Genomic DNA, 22,139 nt, shown 5'->3' on the forward strand with positions numbered 1-22,139 from the left:
TCATTTTGCCAAGTATTATTTTGTTCACTGCTTGTTCCCTCAAGCATTTTTCCTTCTGCAAGAGTTCTCGGATAGGAAATGCACAAATTCCTGAGGAGTCACTGGGAGAAAGGAGGGAGGGATGCAGCTGGTGGGAGGTGGTGAGGAAGGAACGGGGGCAGGGGGAAGAGGGCTCTGGCCATGGCAGGACAGTGAGAAGGGGGGCAGAGCACAAAAGTAGCAGAGAGCCGGCACTTCTAGGAGCAGTTAACCAGGACATTTGTAACTGTGAGAGACTGAGAGGATGGAAAGGAGCATCTTCTATTCCAGCATTGTGTATACCTCATCTAACCACAGTCCTCTCCACCCCTGTGGCCACATCTAGCTGGTCACACCTCCTCCTCTGCTCCCTTTGGGCCTGCACCTCTGCAAGATACAAACCCACAGCAGCTGGAGGTTCCTGGGAAGTGTAGGATCAAATCCCAAGATCCTCGCTTAGGATCTAGTCATTCCTCAACAGACACGGAAGTTAATTCAATAAGGGTCCAAACCTATGTCATAGTTTAACCATTTTTCAGCCTGTTACCTGAGGAGAAAAAATCCAGGTTGGCTTTGTGGGATATTGGCCTGCTGGCATATTGACTGGAGTGTTGTGAGGGTAAACACCTGGACAGGTTAGGACAGTGACTGCCACTACTTCAAGTCTAAGACTGTATGATAAACGAACGAGAAGTGTCAGAACTCTTCTCCCATGTAAGTAGAAGAAAGAAGACATAATTGTGCTCTTCTAGGAGCTACTCTGGTTATCTGGTAGTTAACATATTAGCACTGCACTGTAAGAGCCCTTCACGTCTAATGGTCTGGCATAAAATGAGTGTGGATTAAAAGCAACTGGTAATCTGGCATTTCATTGGTGTAATTATTCATGGGGTTCACTCTATTCCTCCTGCAGAGATGTGACTATCATTAGCACTACCATAGCATGGCCAGTCCCAGAAGAACATAAACAGACATGGAAACTGAATTACTTTATCCCTTTTAGCTGTGAGGATCTTTATACTCAGTCCATACATCTCTTCTGTATTATAGCAGATGCGGAAACAGAGCCCAATTTCAGGGTAGTTAATCTGGCTTTCAGAAACATTGCATTCACTTTAAATTCCCTCATTTCATGACTTCATCCAAGGTAAAGCAAAGAGCAGAAAGAAACTGGCTCTGAACACTGAAATGTGCAATTTCTTTCAGATGGACATAGCTACGCAGATTTAGTAGGATGTGTGCCTGCATAAGTTTATGTGTGTTTGTGTGTTTATTGCTTCAGAATTGCCTAGAGTTACATCATCCCAAGAGATATATTCAGCCCTGTATGCTCAGATGGAATATGATGTTTGCACATAAAACAATAAGGATTCGTGAGGCACTCAGACAGAAAGGTGAGGCAGTTATAAAACAGATGCTAACACTACTTTTGGGATAGAGTCCTCTGAGGTAGGCTCCTCTATGATAGAGTAGTCGGTGTTTGGAAAATGTTTTCCCTGGATTTTTTTATTTGAAAATAATTTTAACCAACCATGGAAATTCATTATTTTGATCTGACATTTAAGTACATTTTCAATTGTATCCAGATTTTATTGACTAGAAAAAAACCTATAATTGCTCTAGTGACTAGGATAAATGAAACATTTCTGAAGTAGTATAAAGACCATCCAAATTCTTGAAGTGATAGGATTTGGTTTGAAACCAATAAATTAATTTGATATTTAAAAAAAACAGCAAGCATCAGAGAAAAATCTTTATCCAAGGCATTTGTGCATCCTCAGTCTGTTTTACATCCCATTTTCCTTTTGGCAGCCAACTTGGTGATTCAAGTGAACAGTCATTTGTCAAAAAATGCAAAGGCTGAAAGGAAAGATCATGATCCTTTTTTAATTATTGGCATTAAATATTTATCAGCCCAATTCAGTAATAGATATATTTATGTGCTTATGTGATAGAGATAAATGTGTGTGTGCATGCACATGTGGCTTTTCTGCACATGCAGAGTGGATTATATTGGAGCACACTGTGGATGGGTTAGATACCAGAGTCTGAGGATGCTGAATATATGTGGAACTCAACAGCAAGGAGGCTAAAGATGTGTGAACTCTACCTGGAGCGTTCAGGATCACTCAGTCTGATACACACTCTCACCATCCCCTCTCGGGACGATCCACAGTGGCCTGAAAGTGGGGTCCACAACCTATGGCAGATACATGTGTAAGATGCCCATCAGGCGACATCTTTTGGCTCTTGCTAAGTATCTACTGGCACATTTAACTTGTAATTTGAGAAAGAAATATATATATCCTGATATACCACACTTGTTTTTCCTCACTGTAATATAAAACTGCAAATGTGATGAGACTCTTTGGTATATATCACACCAAAAGAATAAATATCTTTAATACTGTAGATCATGCTTATGTTAATTTAAAGGAAAAACACCTAATGCTAGCTCTGTTCAGTTTTTGTTCCTTTGTTGGTACTATAGGCAGTTTCTGGAATGAAAGCAGTTGTTCTATATTTATCTATATTTATCTTTTGAAAGCTACCAAAGACTGAGCTCTAGGAAGTGTTAACTTCCCTCCCTCATCAGCTGTGGGTGTTAGTTTCATAGCATTGTCTGCACGATCAGCATCCCAATTACCTTTAAAACCACTGTGAATAAATACACTTTTTCACGATGCCAAGCTTGGAAAATAACCAGTAATTTCTAAGAGCAGGCTGATGTCTTCCTATCAGTTCACCAGCAAAGAAACCAACTTGAGAATTTTACAGTCACACATAAGATATTGTAATCACAGTGATCAGTAACCAAAAATGTGTGGTTTGAAGTCAAACATGTTAACCTGTGTATATTCATTTACTTATGCTCTCCTAACTCAGTCTTGCAAAGATAAATGAGCCCATTTATAAAATGAACAACACACTTAAGTATAGAATTAGGGTTTTGCTTCCCATGTGTAAGAATGGCAAGGTTGTCTTTTGAAGTGTTTCCACAAACTATTTCTTTTTAATGCTTCTTTATTTCGAGGCAAACAGTGATGGATTCTGCAGTCCTGACATTCCACATTCTTGTACTCTTTTTATTTAGTTCAGACATATTCTCCAGTCTTCCAAGAATATGCATGTTTGTGCATGCCCCTCATCCCTGCCTATAAAGACAGGCACCCATCAATACTTCAGTTTTATGACACCTCAATACTTTTTTCTCAGCATATTTTGAAAATTTTGACAGCACAAATTTGAAAGTGTCTTCTTTCTCATGTGTTCACCTGCTCATCTCCACTTGTCTGACTCCTTATCCCTATATGCCAATAGATATTATCAATAAATCCTCCTGGTTTAATCTCCAAAATGTCTCAGAAATCTCCCCTTTCCTCTTCATTCTCCCCATAAAATCTTTGCAAGTCCATCCTTCTCCACATCCATGCCTACTGCGACCTGGCTGTCTTCAGCCTCTAACTGACACTCACATTAGCCAGTTTTTAAAGTAGTCTAATGCAAAAGTAATCCACTGCTCCCAGTATTGAGATCTCATTAAGATATTCCTAAATCCCTCTTCTTCACTGTCTCCCTATTGCCTTCTAAATCTGATCGAAGCTCCTTTTATCACCCAGAGTTCCTCTTGACCTAACCTTCCTTCTTCTGTCCTTGCTCTGTTCTTCCACATCTTTCTTCTTTATGTGTTCCCTCCTCACCCATTGCCTGTCACAATGTAAACCATTTGCCAATTAGACCTATGCGCTGCCTTCGATGTTGTCCACTATACCTGTGAGTGGAGTAGTTCAGCTACACTATTCTGGATGGAAAGTATCCTGATCTGATTGGCATAGCCCCTTGATAGGTTTGAACCATTGACTACTAAAAAGCAAGTTATCATGTGCTTTTCTACCAAAAAGGAAAGGAGGCATTTGTCTTCTTATAGTGAGATTATGGTTTTTTTTCTGAGTCATCCACAATTTCTCCTGTGTCCTTAGGCCTTGAATCAGAAAAGGAATTAAAGTTTTTACTATAAATTTACTATCACTATGATTCATGAAATTGCTCTCCAACCAGTCTATCCAAACACTCGTTGCAGAAAGCTGATGTCTAGACAAAGTTGAAATGTACATCTCTGACTTTTCAAAAATATGTTTCCAGCTCTTAAGACCTGAATTTTATGTTGTGACTCCACTCTCTCCACTCGCTTACTACTAAAACCTCTCTTAGCTTGATTTTGGGGAGTAAAAAGACACAGAGCAATAAGATATAATTTCTGCATTATAGGCTTTCCAAACCAAGCCCTTAGTAGTCAGCTGAAATTCAGCAGCAGGATCTGTAAGTTCGTTCAGACAAGCCAAGCTTACAATACAGCGCATGTCAGCACGAAGGACAGGATGTGCAGATCAAAGCTCCCCTCAGTTCATGTGACTTTCTGTTCCTTTATGTCTCTGTGCATTAGATTACGGGAAAACTTAAAACAAACTAACTCCTAGTCCCTTCCTCTCTTCCCCTTTAAGTCCTCCCCCCCCTCACAAAATCAAACAGGAGAAAAACAGTCTTCCTACACCTGGACCCTTTGTTCATTACTCTGTGGTTCATCGAAAATTAACATCCGGTTACTGGAGCTTCCTCTCTCGTTGCCAAGGTGCTACAGAAGTACTTTGTGCCAACCAGACACCTACGTGCTATGTCTACATGTCTCGCACCTCCCTGGCCTGAGTAGAGTTTAACCCGTTGAACTCCAGCCCACAGCGACCATGAAGCTAGAAAATGGTGAGCAAATAGTTCTTAACAAGGTTAGAAAAAATGTTTCGACATCCACAGATAATTTCTAAGAGCAAGCTGATGCCTTCCCATCAGTTCCCTACCAAAGTCCCAGCTCCAAAACTTTCTAGTCAGACAGGAGATATTTTGTCACAGTGACATTCCACAGCCTCGTGTCCATTTTATTTAGTTTAGAGATATTCTCCACTTTTCCAGCAGCATGCCTGTTTGTGCATGTCCCTCTGTTTCCATCTATAAAGACAGGCATACATCAATGCCTCAGTTTTATAATGTTTCAATACGTGAGTCATCATCTCCAGGAAGCTGGGAAATGATGGTATGCGCATCATCCGTAACAAGATTAGAGACAATACTGCCATGTCCATGTATAATATAAGTACATGCTGAAGTCTCGTCGATTCGGATGCTGTAACAAGGATACAACTGCTCTCATGTTTAACCCAAAGACATGCCAAACACTTTAGCAAACTGGCTATATTGAATATGTCCTACTACACAACACCCTGTTACGGTCCCACAAACCCATAGAAACTTCGGCTCCTTTGGCTCCTGAGATTCCCGGCCATACAATTGCCTTCCTGCCTCTTTCCTCCCTGCCTATACGTCTTTGTTTTCCTCACAAAGCAGAGTTCAGTGGATTTCCTGTACCTCCTCACAGGCCATTACCCTTAAAGCAACAGTGCTTGGCTGCGGTAAGGATCTATCTCAAAACTGAAGAAAGCAGTGGAAAGAACGATTGCAGTCAGCCAAGATTGTCTCCAAAAACACGGGTCTTGGGGCTCACGTATACTCAGCTCACCAGGAAAAGGTGGAAGGAAGCATGTAGACCGCTAACCTCCGAGCTCGTAAACCCTGAGCTAGTTACTAATCTCCTCCACCTCTTCCTCACCCTCCCTGATCTGCTCCACCATCCATCCTTCTGTTGCTCCTTCACTCCTTCTGCCAGCGGGCTGCGGCTCACCCCTTGGATCTTCATCCTCCCCCCCCGCCCCAGGCACTCTCCCGAGCAGCTCCTTTAGCCCATGCTTCTCTAACCCACTCACCCCTGCATCTTCTCTGATACCCCCTGCAAGACCCAGGCTCCTGCTTCTCTTTTGCTTTCTCATTTAATCCCTTCTCATTTATTCCCTACTTGCCAGAAGACCAGGTCCCCAGCCCCTCTTGACCCTCCCTGTCCTGCCTGCGAGTCTCAGGAGCTTTTGGAAACGTGAAGCTCAGGACAAAGGGCAGTGTCAGGGCTACGCCTGCACCAGGACGTCGCTTTCCTGATAGGCATGTGTGCGTATTTTGCACATGGTCATACATTTTAAGGCAGGGAGGTTTTTTCTGTGACACAGGGGCTCTGCACCAGGCACCACACAGCAACAGCATCACCAATGAAACTGCTTCCATTCCTAGGTAGGTGAAATCTCCTTCCCCGGGACTGAGTGGCAGGTGGGAAGGGAGTGGGGTCTGACAAGGAGAAATGAGTGTGTTGGAGATGGTGGAAAGCTGCTGGGTACGTGGGACTGAATGTCCCCATAGCTTTGATCAATGCTGCTACTGGATTCGGTAATTGCATGGCTAGGATCATCCCAAAACCAAATCCCACAAATGCCTGTCTTTATCTCACTGTGGGTTTTGTTCTGTAAAAAACAGAAACAATGTGGGTTTCCGTGGGTTTGGGTTTGGGTTTTTTTTCTCTCTCTCCATCTGCATGGGAGATTTTTAGATTTCACATTTTATGAACAGTAAAATGACAACAGAATCCCACAGGTTTCTGCTGTAAGCTCTAGAAGATGGTATCTCTCAAAAACAGAAGGAAAAGATGAAACTTGATACCTAAATTGTTTTGGATTATATATAATTGTTAAAAAGTGTATGTGATTTTTAGTCTTTTGAATTTTTCATGAAATTTTAACTTGTCCAAGAAAACAATGCCTCAGTGAGATTTCCTGAAGCAATGAAACCTGTAACTGTAACACTAAGCTAGAAAATATCCAGAATAATATTTGGGTAGGGAAAAGGAGAACTGCAGGGGAAGACAGTTTCCAAAAGGGTCTTATGTGTTCTACATCTTTCCTTATGTCCTGCTAATAATTTATAAAGTACAAAGTAAAAAACTTACTTTCCCTTCTGAGCTAACTGTCTCATTTCCAACTTATTACAGGGTGTGTATAATTATTCAGTGAGCTGTTAGTTTTCTCAAAGGGAGAGATTCCTTTTGTCTTTGTGTTGAAAACCATATGCATACATACAATGGGAAAGTAGTTATACCATTTAGGAATCATTCAGTGGATGGGAAAAAGAAGAAAATACTTTCATAACATGGAAACGGTATTTTAAGATATTAACTTCAAATAATTTGGATAAGGCTTTAAACCCTGATGTCATAATGCTATAAATACTGTGACATGTCATTTTAATCTCTCAGACCATGCATATGTGTTAGCTACACAAGTATGGAAGTGCTTTTAAAAATAAAAACTCTGATCAGGGGAACCCTCTGGTATTTTTCACTTGATCTGTGTAGGGCAGTTTGGATTACACTCAATACATAATTCAGAGTGCAAATAAGTGTCTGTGCTTTACTGGAAAGTACTAGAGAGCTTTGAAAGCCTTTCAAATGTTTTCCCCGGATCACTGAGTAACTTCTACATTGTTTACCAATTCTATACTAGTTGAGCACATATACAAGTTCTTAATCTACAGTGTCTGCTCTTTCTGGTAGTTTTACCAAAGAAGTCCCTGTAGTTGATGGACCTTGACCCATCCTGCAATATAGCTGAATCTGTGGCGATGTTAAGTTTACTGGAATATACCAATTTTGTGGATGCTTTTTGCTCAGATCTGGTTTTAGAGCTCGGAATGAAGTTTTGAGATGAAGAATCAAGTCTGTTTTTCCTTTGTTCCAGTTCTGATTTCCAGTCTGCTGGACTATGGTTGCACTTCTGCAAGCTGCAACATGACATGCCACAAAGACGCCAGGTGTCAAGTTCAGGGTGGGACAACAGGCTGCTATTGCTCCCAAGGATATACGGGAAACGGCATAACATTCTGTTACGGTAAACAGATTTTACCTATATGCATTTCTGTTATGTGCTTGCTTGAAAAACTTACTCAAGAGCCCATTAGCTCAAGGATTAAACTTTATGTCACAACACCTTACAGTAACATGTTCTCAAAGCCAAAAACTTTAGCAGTTTCTGAGAAATTCTACAACTTACTCTCAGCCTAGTATTTTAATATAGCATATCGTGCATCTCAGTTGAGTATGACCTGTTTTCCAGCTTTCCTTTTCCATGAGAGATGCTGATGTATCTACTCTGATTTAGCTTCAGCAATTTCCCTTGTGACTCTGGACTTCTGAAGCTTGGAGTTGGCATGACTGCTACTTTACAGCCCTCACATCTCATCCACACACACATACCGCTAGGCCACTCTTCCCAGCAGCTGATCATGATCAAATAATACAGCTCCTGGGCCACTCTAGAAGACTGAGGAGGTGTGTGTGCCACAGAGACATGCCCACGTGTGAGGCCAATATTAATTTTTCCACTACAGCTGCTTGCAAGGGAAATATGCCAGAAATCCTACAGAGGGGTCTACCTATGGATGGCTCTATCTTCCATCCAACGAAAAGGATGTTTTCCCTGCTTTCATTTTTGAGTTGTCCTCCGCTATGAATAGCTCTAGTACTTATTTCCACTGTTAGATATAGCTATTCCCAACTGCAGGCAGGCTGAAACCCATATGAATCTTGTCAGTTTTCCGTGTCCAGAGAAGTAGTTATGAATATTAACCATCCATTTGGTCAGGTTTTGTGTTTCATGCATCTTGGGAAACTTAGCAGTAACAGAGGCACTTCGGTTTGGTATGAGCACAGGTAAGCGGCCCACCTTTAGTTTGGATTTTTATAGCTCATTTGCCATGGTGTACTTGGAAGTATTCTTGTTTTAGAATGCAAAGACCTTTTTCCAAAGAAAGCTGCCTAACCTTTTATAAGCTGGGAATGCTTAGAGAGAAATATAGCTGGCTAAAATAATAAACAATAAGGAATAACAAAAATTGTAGAATAATTTAGTTTGGAAGAGACCTCTGGAGGTCATCTGGTTCAGCTCCCTACTTGGAGCGGGTCCAACTTCGAGAAGATTGCTCAGGGCCTTGTCCAGCTGAGTGTTGAGTATCTCCAAGGATGAAAATTGCACACCTCTCTAGGCCCCTGTTCCAGTGTCTGACTACCATAATTTTGAAAACTTTTTTCTCATATCTAGTTGCAGTTTCTCTTGCTGCAGCTTGCAACTTTTGCCTCTCATGTGCACTTACCGCTGTACATTTCTAATAATAGCTTAGCGTCATCTCCTCTATAAACCCCCGTGACCCCCCATTCGGTAGCTGTAGACAGCAATATGATTTCCCCTTTGCCTTCTCTTCTTAAGCCTGAACAAACACTGTTCTCTCAGCCTCTTCTTTGCATCACATGTCATGTAGTCATTAAACATATTTCTTGAATTTAATGCTAACCTTGCCCAAAATATAGGTCAATCATTATTTGTCTATTGAGCTGGTCAAATGAAAATAAGAAGGAATGGCCTTCACCACACTAGTATTGTATTTGCACTAATTCAATTTTACTACCATGAGTAAGCTGGTTGATTTGAAAGTTAAGTGCACATTATGTTTGCAGAGTCAAGGGCCTACGCTTGTGAATAATGCAGAGAAAGAAGAAAACCAAGTCAATTTTCAGCAATACTACCTGGAACAAATCAAACCAGCATTTACTTATGTACCATGATCTGGTATCCACTACATTATCTGTACTTTTCTAGAAAGTTGTGATTATGAATCATCAATTAAATTTACAGTAAAGATACCTGTTGTTCACTGACATTACTGATGTTCTTAAATCCATCCATTATATATGTACCCATTATGGCGTTATTAAATCCATTTGTGTGAGGATGGATTTATCTTACCTTCCATGTTCTTTTTTTCTCATACAGTATCTTTTTCTTGCTTTCTTTTTTTGCCTGTATTTTCTTAAGGAGTTATACATACAAAAGTCATAAAAACATTTATTGATCATTTAAAGAAAATTCAGTACAGTGAAATATACATTCACAAATCTTGTGAATCAATTAATTGTTTATTAAGAATTACACTAAGTGTTTGGAAACTCAATCTTTAAAATAAAATTTCCAATGTCAGCCCAGGCAAACCAGCTACTAGATGTATTTGTGGTGCTTTGCAGTTAAGTGGCAATGGTTTGAAGCAAGCTTCATGTCAGGAGACCAACATTTTCTCTGGTAAAATACCTCAACAACCACCAAAGTCACTTACCCTCCAGCTAAGCAGCGAAGCTTGTATCAGAACTATGTGGCTGTTGCCCCTGAAAGAGAAACATCTCTCTAGGGCAGCACGTTACACGGTGCATTATTAATACTGTGCAGTAGTCCTCTAATAGCATAAACAAGTAACCTGAATTGTAATTACGTGGGCTCTAAAAAGGATTAGAAATATTAGAAATATAGGCTAAACCCTATCATGAATACTTTAAAGCTACGAAAACGTAAAGCAAAGCCTCAGTTGTTTAATGATGTATTAGATCTTGCTGTTTTGTGTGACGAAAGCAGCAGGTGTATCTGCTGTTCTAGAGAGAGCTACCCATTTTTCTTCAGTTAATAATCTTAGGCTTTTACAATGATAGTCCAGTCACCTTCAAGGAGATCATCAATTATGTGCTAATACAGGCATTTTCTAAAGAGCATATATGGCACGTTGTGTTTACATATTTGCCCTTTTAGTTATTTAGATAGGTTGTGAGAGTCGTAATTACTGTCAACAACATTAATAATTTCGCGTAATAGCGTAGAACCAACTTCTTCATTGTGCTTATCCTGGTAGACACTTAAACCAGAACAGTGGTTGTTTTGAGGGTTTATTCTGGAACAAGCAATTCAAATTCCTTCTCCTTGTAAAAATGTTGAACAACAAAAAATGGTAGTTTTCAGGTTAGCCCTCTTAAGCTTGTATAGCTGGAAAACTGTCCCTTTTTATTTACAGGTACATTCTCACTGTATTTAAAAGGTTTACATTTGTTTCTCTACTTTCACTTACTTGTAACACCTCTTAAATACTTTTAAAAGTTATTTCTTTGTTAGCTCTTTTCGATGTGATACACGTAGACATTTTCCCTTGAGTTTACTGTGCTGCAAAAGGCAATAATGCCCTGTTACATTTATTTCCTAGCACCATTATTGATGAATCATGAATCACTGATGTCAGCATACCTTAGGAATGGAGTTTGTTAGTTTTTACTTTGCTCCCTTTGCCAGCTGGCTAAGTGTCTGCAGAGAGCTCAAGATTATTGGATTTGCTGTGTATAGATAAAGACATATAGATATGAATTTAATTTCCTGGTGTCAAAGTCACGGCTTTTAAAATAATTATCCTGTTACAATCTTTCCCACAAGATTTCAACCACTTTAAATTAGGTCATGTTTTGGACTTTCCGAAGGCATACTTTGGCCAGTCTACCAAAAAGCTAATCCTCTTCATAATTCCATTGTCTTCAGTAAGAATATGTGCAGGAATTCCCCTATTCAGGAGAATAACTGATTGTAGGATCTGGCCTCTTTTATATATTGGAATTATAACTTACATAGCAATAAATTCCTTCCGCACAGTATCTTCCAGAAAGCCATAAATGAGTCACCTTGTCAAGCTTTACACCTCTGAGGTACAAAATACTATCCCATTCTTCTTATTTCTTCTCTTTGTATTTATATTCCTTGCTTTATGTAGTCTAAGATGAGAGAAAACGGCCTCTGAAAATATAACTATTTGCCTTTTAGGACTCCGTTCTTGGCCAGATGTGTATTCTGAATGTAATGCATGAGGCTTTAGCTTCACATTATTATACACCTAATTGAAGTAGCACAGCTAACGCTCTTGGCATAAAAATAAAAATATATCCAGATAAGACTGATTTATAGACAAGTTAACTTCCTCTTGTGCAAAAATGCCATGGATTTTTTACAGATAAATAGCATATATTTGCCACTTTTGTAAATCCATTTCTTTATATGAGAAGAGTTGGCCATATAAATTAGGTGTTGCTCATAATCACAGCTTTCTTCCAAAAGAAAATTAAAGAAAACAAACAAAATTTCAGATCCTTTAGAGAAGATTGAGGTGGAAGTAAAACTTCATAGAAGCCAATATTTTATTTTTAAAACAGGGAAAAATGAGTTGGCATCATTGATGCTTTCCTAAGCAGCTCTGCTGTTTCAATACTGGCTGCTTCTTGATTGCTGACTGCCAATTTGCTGCTTTGCTGGCACACTGCAGGAAATTAAAGTAAACAGTGTGATCACAGTGTTTACTTTAACTTTGTAAAATACGGAAGGAAAATGAAGCAGTGCTGTTTGTTCCAGGAGGGTAGGCAGGCAAGCAGGAAAAGTCTGAATACAATATCCCTCCCAGATATCCCCACACAATATTCCCTTGTAAATGTCACCTGCAAATTATACTGCAAAATTAATCAGTCTTACTTGTAAAATAGTTACAGCTCTTCCAGAAATAGTGAGCGGGGACTTAGGCTCTCAGGGAAACTTTGTACTGAAGCAAGACACTGACTCTCTTTCTGAAGTGCAGTGCAGGAGGATTTATCTTTTTCCAGAGGCAAGAAATAGTATCATAGAATTGGTTAGGTTGGAAAAGACTTCAAGATCATTGAGTCCAACCATATACATCAGTGCAAAGTGGTATTTTATATCAAAATACAGAATCCCTGTTAGAACACCGGGCAATTTGTGTAAACTCAGCTGAATCAAATTGAAAGCCTACTCAATATCCGAACACAAACATATTTTCTTGTTTTACCGAGGGTCATGTGACAAACTCTCTGGCTTTTGCCAGCTCTAAAAAGGAGCTTTCCTTTGAGACATCAGCTCCTGGCTCTAAGGTGATGTCGCTGTGTCCCACCGACTGTTATTGCAGTCACTGAATTGGTTTTGATTCACTGGTGTCACCGTTGCCATTCTGCAGCACCTGATAGGTGTATAGTTTTGAGGGAAATTTTACCTTTCAAATTAACATGGCCCTGTAAAACCACGGTGTATAATAATTTCATTCTATCCAGAAGTGTCCTTCAATAGAAAATGATCTAATCCAAATGCAGGTTCACCAGTGGAGAATTTTTTTTTTTGTTACCAGCAGGCATACATCACTGGATGTCACTTCTGTGTTTACCAAATAGTCTGAAATCACTGATATGGAAGATCCAGTCCACACACTTCCTAAATTCATTTCACTGCTATCAGTTACCACAAGCTATAAAAAGGCAAATTGCAGCTGCTCTAGCATAGCACAGCAGGAGAAAGATATGCCTTAGCCAAACACAAATAACAGGGCTCAACACAGTGGGTGACAGCTTGGAAACCTTGGGATATGCTATGCAGGAGGCCAAAGCAGACCACCGATTCCCAGCCCTTTTGACACGTTCCTCATAGCCTCTGGGCTCATCTCCTACTCTTCCTTACCCCTTTTGCTTTTCCCCCTCTCCTCCTGTGTCTCCCAGTCTCTGCTGCTTTGCCTTCAAATGCTGTTGGATCTTTTTCATGGTTTCAAGGTGGAGTGTAGTAAAACCAGTGCACGGGCTGCGTGAAAGGGCAGAAGTCATCTTCAGATTCAGAATTCCAACTCCAGGCTTAGGTGTCTGGCTTTTTGGTGATCCCAGGAAATGTTAGGAGGCACCATCCTGTTTGTTGCCTATGAAGGTATTATATTTAATTAATCCCATGCCTTCAGGGTTCCTCTTGCCTTCCATGTCTTCATCGGTCATAATGTAGCTGAATGGTTTTCACCTTTTCTTGAAGTGCAGAGATTGACTGCTGAGCTGTGTGATGTTACCCAGCCAACATATCTTGATCCCACATTCCGGATTAAACCTGTAGGCAGATCATGGAATTGAAAAGCCTGGACAAATTAGCTGGGAGGATTTGATATTCCAGCGCATGATGGTCCCCTTGCCTGGGAAGGCATGGATGTTAATATATGGGTTAACATAGCAAGCTCCTGGCCATTTGGGGACCTACGGCTTTATGTATGGCTTTTACCTTTTCATGTGCAAGATGTTACACTTTTCTGTGAATTTGGGAAGGGTTTGACGGCTGAGATGTATGCAGACTGCTGGGGACTAACCAGCTGTTGCGTGGTTGCCTTCCAGTTGCAAAGGACAGAGCTATGTTTACGTTCCTGAAAATAGCCATACCCTTGGCTAACATTGTTAGTCAAAACAGTTTTTGTAGAGTTGACTTTACTTTTTATGACTGAAATTGTTTATTGTAACTAGCTACTATTGAAAGTATATTTTAGTTGAAGCTTTTAAGAGTAGATTGGGAATTTGAAAGGGGAGAGTGTGTTACAACAGTGCCTGGTGATGCATGAGAACATTAGTCAGATGGAAAGCAGTGCAATATGTTTGAAGTAACAATACAATCCTGCTAAATGGAGTCTGTCTTTCTCCAATTGTCTTACTTCTGTAAATGGCTGAGTCCATAAAATTTTTACTCGAAGCATTTTATGCATTCAAAGTGCCAAATCCAGTTTTCTCACTCATATGAAAAAATATCTCCCAGTTTCTCACTTGAATGAGATAGAGAGAAATCTTCAGAGGGTTAGCTCTCCTTCCTACTGCCAGAAAACAGTTTGCCTGGGCCAGAGATACAGCCCACTATAATAACTTGTAAGATTGATCCTGACTTTAATAAGCTTTGGACCAAGCCCATGACAGACTCATTACATTCACAGATTTGGGGGGGAGAAAAGAAAAAAAAGGCAGCTCTGTCTTTTTTTCCATGGTTTTTATTTACATTTTCTTGAAATGGTACTTTGAGCATGACTAAAATACAGTAATGCATTTTTTGAATGGGCCAGGAAGAAACAAAACTTCCTCTTGTTACATCTTTAATCATATCCAGTCTCTCTTTTAAATTGGTCCTGTTTGCATCTAAAAAGAGTTTTAAAAATGTGTGTAGATGATGTGGTAGAAAAGAGTTAGTTGTCTCTCTCAAAAATGTACCCAAACTTTCAAGCTGATCAGCTGCGCATGGATGGTTTCTTATTTGTTTAATTCAAAATGTGTTTTAACCCTTGCCAAATAATGCTAATTTCCTTGCTTGAGAAAATACTCTTTTCATCCTTCTTTATGGTCCTAAGAATCAATCAATATGTTACATGTTTAGAGGATGTGGGAAAATTAATTTAAGGAGCTTTAAACTTATTATCTCAGAGTCTGCTTACTTTGTGTCTGCCAGAGATATGATTCACTTCCTGTATCTCCAGCATCTGAAGTGGTCCCAAAAGGTCCAACAGTAACAATACATTCTTCTCACTCGCTGGTTTGAAGTAAAAGGATGGAAGATATTTCCAGAACATGTATACTCATACATGTATACTAAATGTACACAAATGTGCACACAGGGACCTATTATAAGTGGATATGTGAATAAAAAGCAACCTTTTCCATGAAAAAAAAGGTAAAGCAATCTCAGAATTGCCAGTTTTACTCATTCTGTGGTTGTATAGTTGAAATTAGCTTTTGTTAAGGAAAGACTGGGATTTATTGGAAAGAAATTGCTTCCATAAATTCCACTTCCTTGAGACACCTTCTGTACCTAGGTCTGCCTCACGGTAGAGCCTGCTACAGCTATCAGATTCTGCAGCTGCCCTTGGGGCTATGAAGTCAGTGTTACCCACATAACAAGGAAAGTATCATAAGGAATTACACACATAAGAGACAATTATGTCATTTCTGTGCAGCTACGTTGATTTCCATATAGTATTCCACCAATCTGGCATACTGATTTTACTTTTGTCTCTGTTCAATAACTCATAGAGTTCAATAGTAGAAAAGCGTTCTCTTTAGGATTGGTTTATTTTGTTTGTTTGTTTTCCTCTTCCAGAATAAACTGGCCAGGAGTGGTGAAGTTGTCTGTAACCTCGTTTGAAATGTGTAATTTATCTAGGATGATTTGCTGGTGCACAATTTTTCTGTGTATGACTGTGAAAAATTGCCGACTGAGCTGTTGGCAGACAGAATATCAAACCCCGCTCAGCCCTGTGTGTATGAAAGAGTTTAAGAAGGTAATTGACACTTTGGGCCTCTATTTGCCAAAGAAAGAGATAATGACGTCCTCCAAGAAGATTAGAATCTAACCAAACATTGTGCTCTAAATATAGAGCACAAAGCCAGGTGATGTTTGTGAAAATGCTGCTCAGCTGCAGGAGGGGGAGGGGGCTGAAGGACTGCAATTTTGCACTGTATATTTTTTAGGTACACAGATTTAATTTAGAGATTATGGTTTGAAAATGAAATTTACAGTATGTGTGTTTTTCGGCGATAAGAAATTGATTTTGTGACCTTGGTACACACTAATTGAAATATCTGGCACTGTGTTTTGCTGAGGTTAAAGGAAGCCATATATGCCTGGAACCGCATTCTTCTTTCACCTTGAACTGCGCAGTTAATCACAACCACAATCACTGGCAGGAAGGAAGCTGCTGTTTCGCTGTGGTACAAGGAAGCTGAATAATCTCTGTTCATTGTCTAATGGATAGGTTGTTGTGTGATTACTTCAGGCTAAGTTTAAGAGATTCACGATAAGTTCAAAATGGAGACTTTTGGTGGAATTAACACTCAACGAGCACCAGGGGCCGGAGCTTCACCTGCTGCCACGCAGCGGATGGAGCAGGCAGGCAGGTCTGCACGGCAGAGGCGCGGGGGCTTCTCCTTTCATCTGCCCACCACAAGCGTGGCTGCTCATTTAGGGCTGAGACAGCTCTGTCCCGTGCTCTCTGCCGCTGTTCCAGGAGATGATACAGGGAAAAGGCTCTCTGGTTGTGCTCTCCCGCATGCTGTTCCAGCGTCCGGGAGGAGAGAGCGGCACATGGGCTGCTCTGCCCTTGGACTGTTATTCCCGTGCATCCTCCCACTTGAAAGACCAGTTGTAGCATTTAGGAACAGCAGCTATGCCCCAAGGGACTCCACTGGTGGGGTTTTGATTTAATATGTCTGCTTTATTTAACTGGGTTTCTGTCTTAGCTTAGACTTGTACAACTGTGACAGTCTAAAGTTGTCTATAAACTAGTGTGGCAGGGTGGCCCGTTATTTTGCTTATTACTTAGTGTTACACATTTGTTAGGTTGGCACAGGATCATGTTTTTCAAAAAGGAAAATGAAAGCTCCTGAAAAGCCTTGACAATAAATGGTTATTTGTTCAAAAACAGCCGAGTCCAATCTTTGTTTATGTTAGTAGGCTTCATGTAATGGTGTTGCAATAAAGAAAAATAGCTCTTCAGGATATGCATTGGCTTTTACGTTCTATTTGCAATGAAAACTATGCACATAGGCAGCAATCTACATAAGTTACATTGAGGGAAAACATAAGCATAGGCGATGACTTGCATGTTTATATTTTTAATATTTATTTGTGGCAAAGTGTCTGGATCTCAATTTTAAAGAATGCAAAATTAGGCTGAGGTATTGCAGTTTTCATTCCCAGAAAGTTACCAAAGGAAGACTAAGAGAAAAGGTGAATTCATCCTACACCAGGAGACCACTGCTTCTCTCCTGCCCCATCCGTGCAGAGGTGCTGCAGGTCCATTACCATGACCATTGCACTATCTTCTCGTATTCTCTCCCAGGTTAGGAGAGAGTCCAGTGATCCTCACTGCCCTCTTAATGTTGCAATGGTTTTTGGGTACCCCCAAAATTCAAATGTGCTGAGGGTAGCCCAGCCCTGGCTCACAGCTTGCGTCAGGAGCGTCGGGGGCAGGGGGGGGTCTTACAGCAGTGATCTACGCATGAAGGTCTTCATCACTGATCTCTTTAACATCAGAGGCCCTAAAAAATGGCCAGAGAAATTCTTCAGGATGTTGGCATGAACTGCCAACTGAAGAGAAGTTCAGCTAAGCTCCGCGGGCCTAAATAGGAGCTCTGAGCCTTGCATTAGTTCTTTGTGGTGATGGGAAAGGAGTAGGTGGAAAATCATATTACAGTGGAGGCTTTGCCTTACTTTTTGTCTTGAATAAATCATTTTGGTGGGTAGCATTGATCCCGAGGAACCTCTACCTTTTCAAAATCAGCCTGTAAGAAGTTCAGAAGGGAGATCTGTGGAAGCTGGAGGTGTTCAGGCGAACAGGTTTGGGCCCTTTGTACCTATCCAAAACATTTCATTATTTAGAGCTATGATGAAACATGCATCAATTCATAAATATGACTGACTGTGCAATATAAAAATATCAATATTTCTGTCCCATTGCGTAAGGGATATCTGGTGCATACAGAAAGAATTTCATCTCCTTAGCTACCACAGAGAAAATGGAAAAGGCAAATAGTGTTCAAAAGGGTATTGACTTGAAAGCAGAGATGGGGAGAAGTTTCTAAAACTTAACACAGCTTTTCATCTGTGCCAATCAAGATAGAAACTATGCGGGGTAGCAGTTGTAAACGACGCAGAGCTGCGATTTGGCTGCTTTTTTAGGGTTGTCATGCAGATCTTGGTACTTGATTCCACAAAGCTTGCATCATACTCAGCTCCATGGTTAAAATCTAGGAAATTCTTAGTAAAGCTGTCTTTAGAAAATAAGGTCGCTTCAGGGGTGCATTACACAGCATCACTGCTCTCGTAGGAGAAGCTAGATATTCAGTCCTAGGTGTGTCAGGACACGGTGGTGGGCTACAGAAGTGTTGAGCTCCATTTGTATCATTTTGCACATGAGGTCTGAGGCTCGGATGGATGTTAGAGGAGAGGCTGGCATAATATTTAAACAGCTGCGGACTGCAAAGAAAAGAACTGTTAACTGAACATTTTGTACATCCTCTTGAATAAACAGGTAGTATGCTAATACCACCAAATGCTTCTTATTGAAGGGGAAGTATGTGCTAAAAGGCCTCTGGGCTGTATTCTCTGCTCTCAGAGAATGCTATTGCTGCTTTTATTAGCTGTAAAGTGCTCTTGAATTATTACTCAGGTTTTGGCCTTAGACTGATGAACATTCGGAAAACTTTTAACCTGACAATAGCACATTACTCTCAAGGAATGCCATGCAGACAGCAGGATTCAAGTTTGAGCTTGATATTCAAACTAGTAAGAGGTCTGTGCTGCAATATGGACATCTGGTTATGAGTGCTGCAGCAGAAATCCAAGTGCAGGGCTATCGCTGCTTTCACTGGCAGCGTGTTAAAAATAGTCTCTTGATATACCTGCTGCCTCTGTTCTTGTTACAGTAAGCAATGGCAAGAGCACGGATGACTACAGTAATGTATTTTATTACAGTTTCCTGCAGAAGGGGTGATGCTGATGACTTTCCTCCAACAGGGAGGTGACTTGCGATTGACTCTTGCAAGCCACAATGGCTGTAGGACACAAAGCCACAGTTAGGGGTGCATTTTCCAAAGAAATATTTGTTGAGCACTTTTGAACTGTCTGGCTCTATCCTAGGTGCCTAAAGGAGGACTGAGTTGTTTCAAAAGAATAATCCCAGTTGTGGGTGCTGAGCAATTGAAAATCTGTCCCTGAAGTGCTTTTTTTTTTTTTTCCCCCTATCATCTGTTGGCAGTTTGGGCTTTTGATTGATTTATTACTTTATTTTTAACTGCAAAGACTCTTTAATTAGGGAGGGGAACTATGTGAATGAGCTGGAGCTGCTGGCAGTAGCAGCTCCTTGCTGTCGGAGATTCAGTAATCAAATAAGTAGATAATATCCTCCTTATTGAGAATATTTAAAAAATCATAAGGACGTTGCATTATTAGTGTTTAACATCCACAAATGGAGGGAAAAAAAAGCATAATGGCAATTTTCATTAGCTGCAATGCACGTGGAGGCCTCTTTTTCTTTCTTTGAACAGCCAAACACTAAACAGTTCCTAAATCCCTCCTTGTTACTTATGTTTCTTCATGGTGGTTAAAAAACCCATAAAGCAGAAATTGAAGACTTGCTATTAAAATACTTGCTGACAGCTCCATTCAAAACATCTTTTCAAATACTGCTATCACATCATGATTCATCTGCTATTCTGATATAGTTGCTTTAACAACAAGTACCTTCCTTCTTGGTTAGGGCCCATCTCTTTTCATTGGAAAATTCTTCCTTTAGACCCTTTATTGAATCTCTGCTGTAAACAAGTCTTTCTCTGGTGTGGTACTGTTTGTGTTACAGAATGCATGTAACCCCCCAAAAAGCACAGAAACAGGCTCACTGGGGATGAAAAATGAGAGATGGTCACAGCACAAGAAACACTAACCTTATTCAGCTCTTCACCTGGAGTATATTGCCCTGTACAATTAGCATAACAAGTAAGGGTTTCTGGCTCAGCATAATGCGCCCACATCCCTCTATACCCAGCAAATGCATGCTGCCCTGTTGGCTGCAGAGCTAGCGTGCAGCACTGCACCTCTGTGCACTGACTCTGCCAGGGCCAGGTCTTCACCTGGGGTAAGGCAGCACAGCTCTATCGATTACAGCAGAGTTATGCAGCTGAAGACCAAACCAAGGAACATCCTGGGGATTAAGTGGTCCCCAGTGAAGCAGGGTGAATTTCACTCTTGAAGCTTGAAGTTAGAATTATTTACAGTCACTTTAACAGGACAACAGCTGCTCTTTACCTAGAGATGAGCCAACAGCACTGAAAGAATTTGGATCTGAATTGCAGATGGATGGATTTCAATTTGATTCAAGTAGCTGGACTGCACGATCCTGTACTGTGAGCTCTCAAAGTCAGAGCTTGAGAGAAAAATCATTAATTTGGAAGCTGATACTCTGAAAGACTTTTATGAAGCAATATATTTTCATAGCAGACACAGATCAATTTAAAAGTAGTAATCAAGGGCCATGTGCTACGTGTTCACGGACAGAAAATGTAGGGAATCCAGCCAGAGCCAGATACTTAACATTCAGAGCATTTAGACTAGCACTGAGGATATTGCCTCTATGGAAAATAGTATGGTCCAGAATTAAAGTATTGTGAATTTGTGAGACAATCACAATGCTGTGCAGACATACAGATGCTGCTGGATCGCTGCCAGAAATAAACTCAACATAACTTTTCTAGGGAAATTTGGGTTTAACTTCTGTACAAATTTTGGTGGAAGGAAAAGTCTCTGCAAATATTCCACAGAAAATATGTGTTCAATTCTTAAGACAAAAGAAAAAATTGTAATATAATAGAACCCATTGAAATTACTTTTTACCATCTTTGAAAGGCATTCTCTAAATTCAAAGTAACTACACCAGTTTTCATCAAATGAGATTCAGACCCAGGGATTTTTCCCTTGCTAGTCCTAAGAATTTTATGAGATGTAACATTCCCTTAAAAAATAAAGCATCCACACACTACTGTTTTATGTCATGCAAGTAATAGCATTGTACAAAACCAAAATTTATATTTACTTGGGTACTACTACAACTAAACTCCTCCTGGAAATTTTTAACCTTGTTCCCTTAGTAGTCTCTTTGGGGATACTTACATGAAAAAATAGTGGCCACTGGCAGTGATAGATATTTCAAAAGGCTGATTCATTTCATCTCTCATGGCAGTCATTGACGGACTCTGCTCTGTACCATGCTAAGTGTCTGAAATCAGATTCTCAAGTATTCAGGATTTGTACTTGGAGCCAGACATGGTTTTCACTCCTTTGCTGAAGTCGTCCTCTGTCATAACTTGAAGCAACCTGAAGGCACCTCCGTGTGAATTACTTACGCCCTCTCAGGCTGATTTTTCTCCCGGTTTTCCATATCAATCTTTACCAGCCAGGAAGGAAAGTAGAGAATAATGAAATCTTTAATGGGTGGCTTTATTTTAACCGATGTGTTAAGGTTTTATGTGGGAGTGACATTGAAGTGTGATCATCCACAGTACCTTTTGAACTCAGTTGTCTTCCACTAAATTAAAAAAAAAAAAAAGTTTTTTTAAAAGTTGAAATTTTTGCATAAATAATCTGATGTGAAAAGTTGCACTGTGAACCCACATATACTGAAGAATCCACATGGAAGGGTAATTTTACTTTGGAGCGAGCCATGAAAAAAATTTTACCTTGAGCTTGCATTTCCCTAGCCACCAAAGTCAAGCAAACTCAAGATGTAAAATGGTAAGAAGCCAGGTCTCAACAGTTGCAGGTCTTGTGGAACGTTTTTTTTTTGCTGCAAGTATTCAGAAGCATTTTTATGTGAGATGTTCCTATCTATTTTGCTTGGCTTCATTTTGAGTAATATAATGTTATCTTAAGAGGCAAAATTTTATTTGAACTGAAGAGTCTCATTAGACCTACAGTCTATTTAGATTTTTCTACTCCTTGGGCTATAAAGTA

General features: G+C 40.2%; 1 protein-coding gene across 2 annotated transcripts in view; it reads left to right on the forward strand.

The window, feature by feature from the left end:
• The first annotated feature begins 5,656 nt into the window (after positions 1-5,656).
• ELTD1 (EGF, latrophilin and seven transmembrane domain containing 1) overlaps positions 5,657-22,139 on the forward strand; it is a 78,042-nt gene continuing 61,559 nt past the window's right edge. For both annotated transcript variants that reach the window (XM_009333819.1, XM_009333820.1), the window contains exons 1-2: positions 5,657-6,186; positions 7,683-7,832. In XM_009333819.1, the coding sequence (XP_009332094.1) occupies positions 6,165-6,186; positions 7,683-7,832 (172 nt within the window). In that variant the 5' untranslated portion in view covers positions 5,657-6,164. The remainder of the gene's footprint in view (positions 6,187-7,682; positions 7,833-22,139) is intronic.

The sequence above is a fragment of the Pygoscelis adeliae genome, unplaced genomic scaffold (assembly GCF_000699105.1).
Source record: "Pygoscelis adeliae isolate BGI_AS28 unplaced genomic scaffold, ASM69910v1 Scaffold10, whole genome shotgun sequence".
Taxonomy (NCBI): domain Eukaryota; kingdom Metazoa; phylum Chordata; class Aves; order Sphenisciformes; family Spheniscidae; genus Pygoscelis; species Pygoscelis adeliae.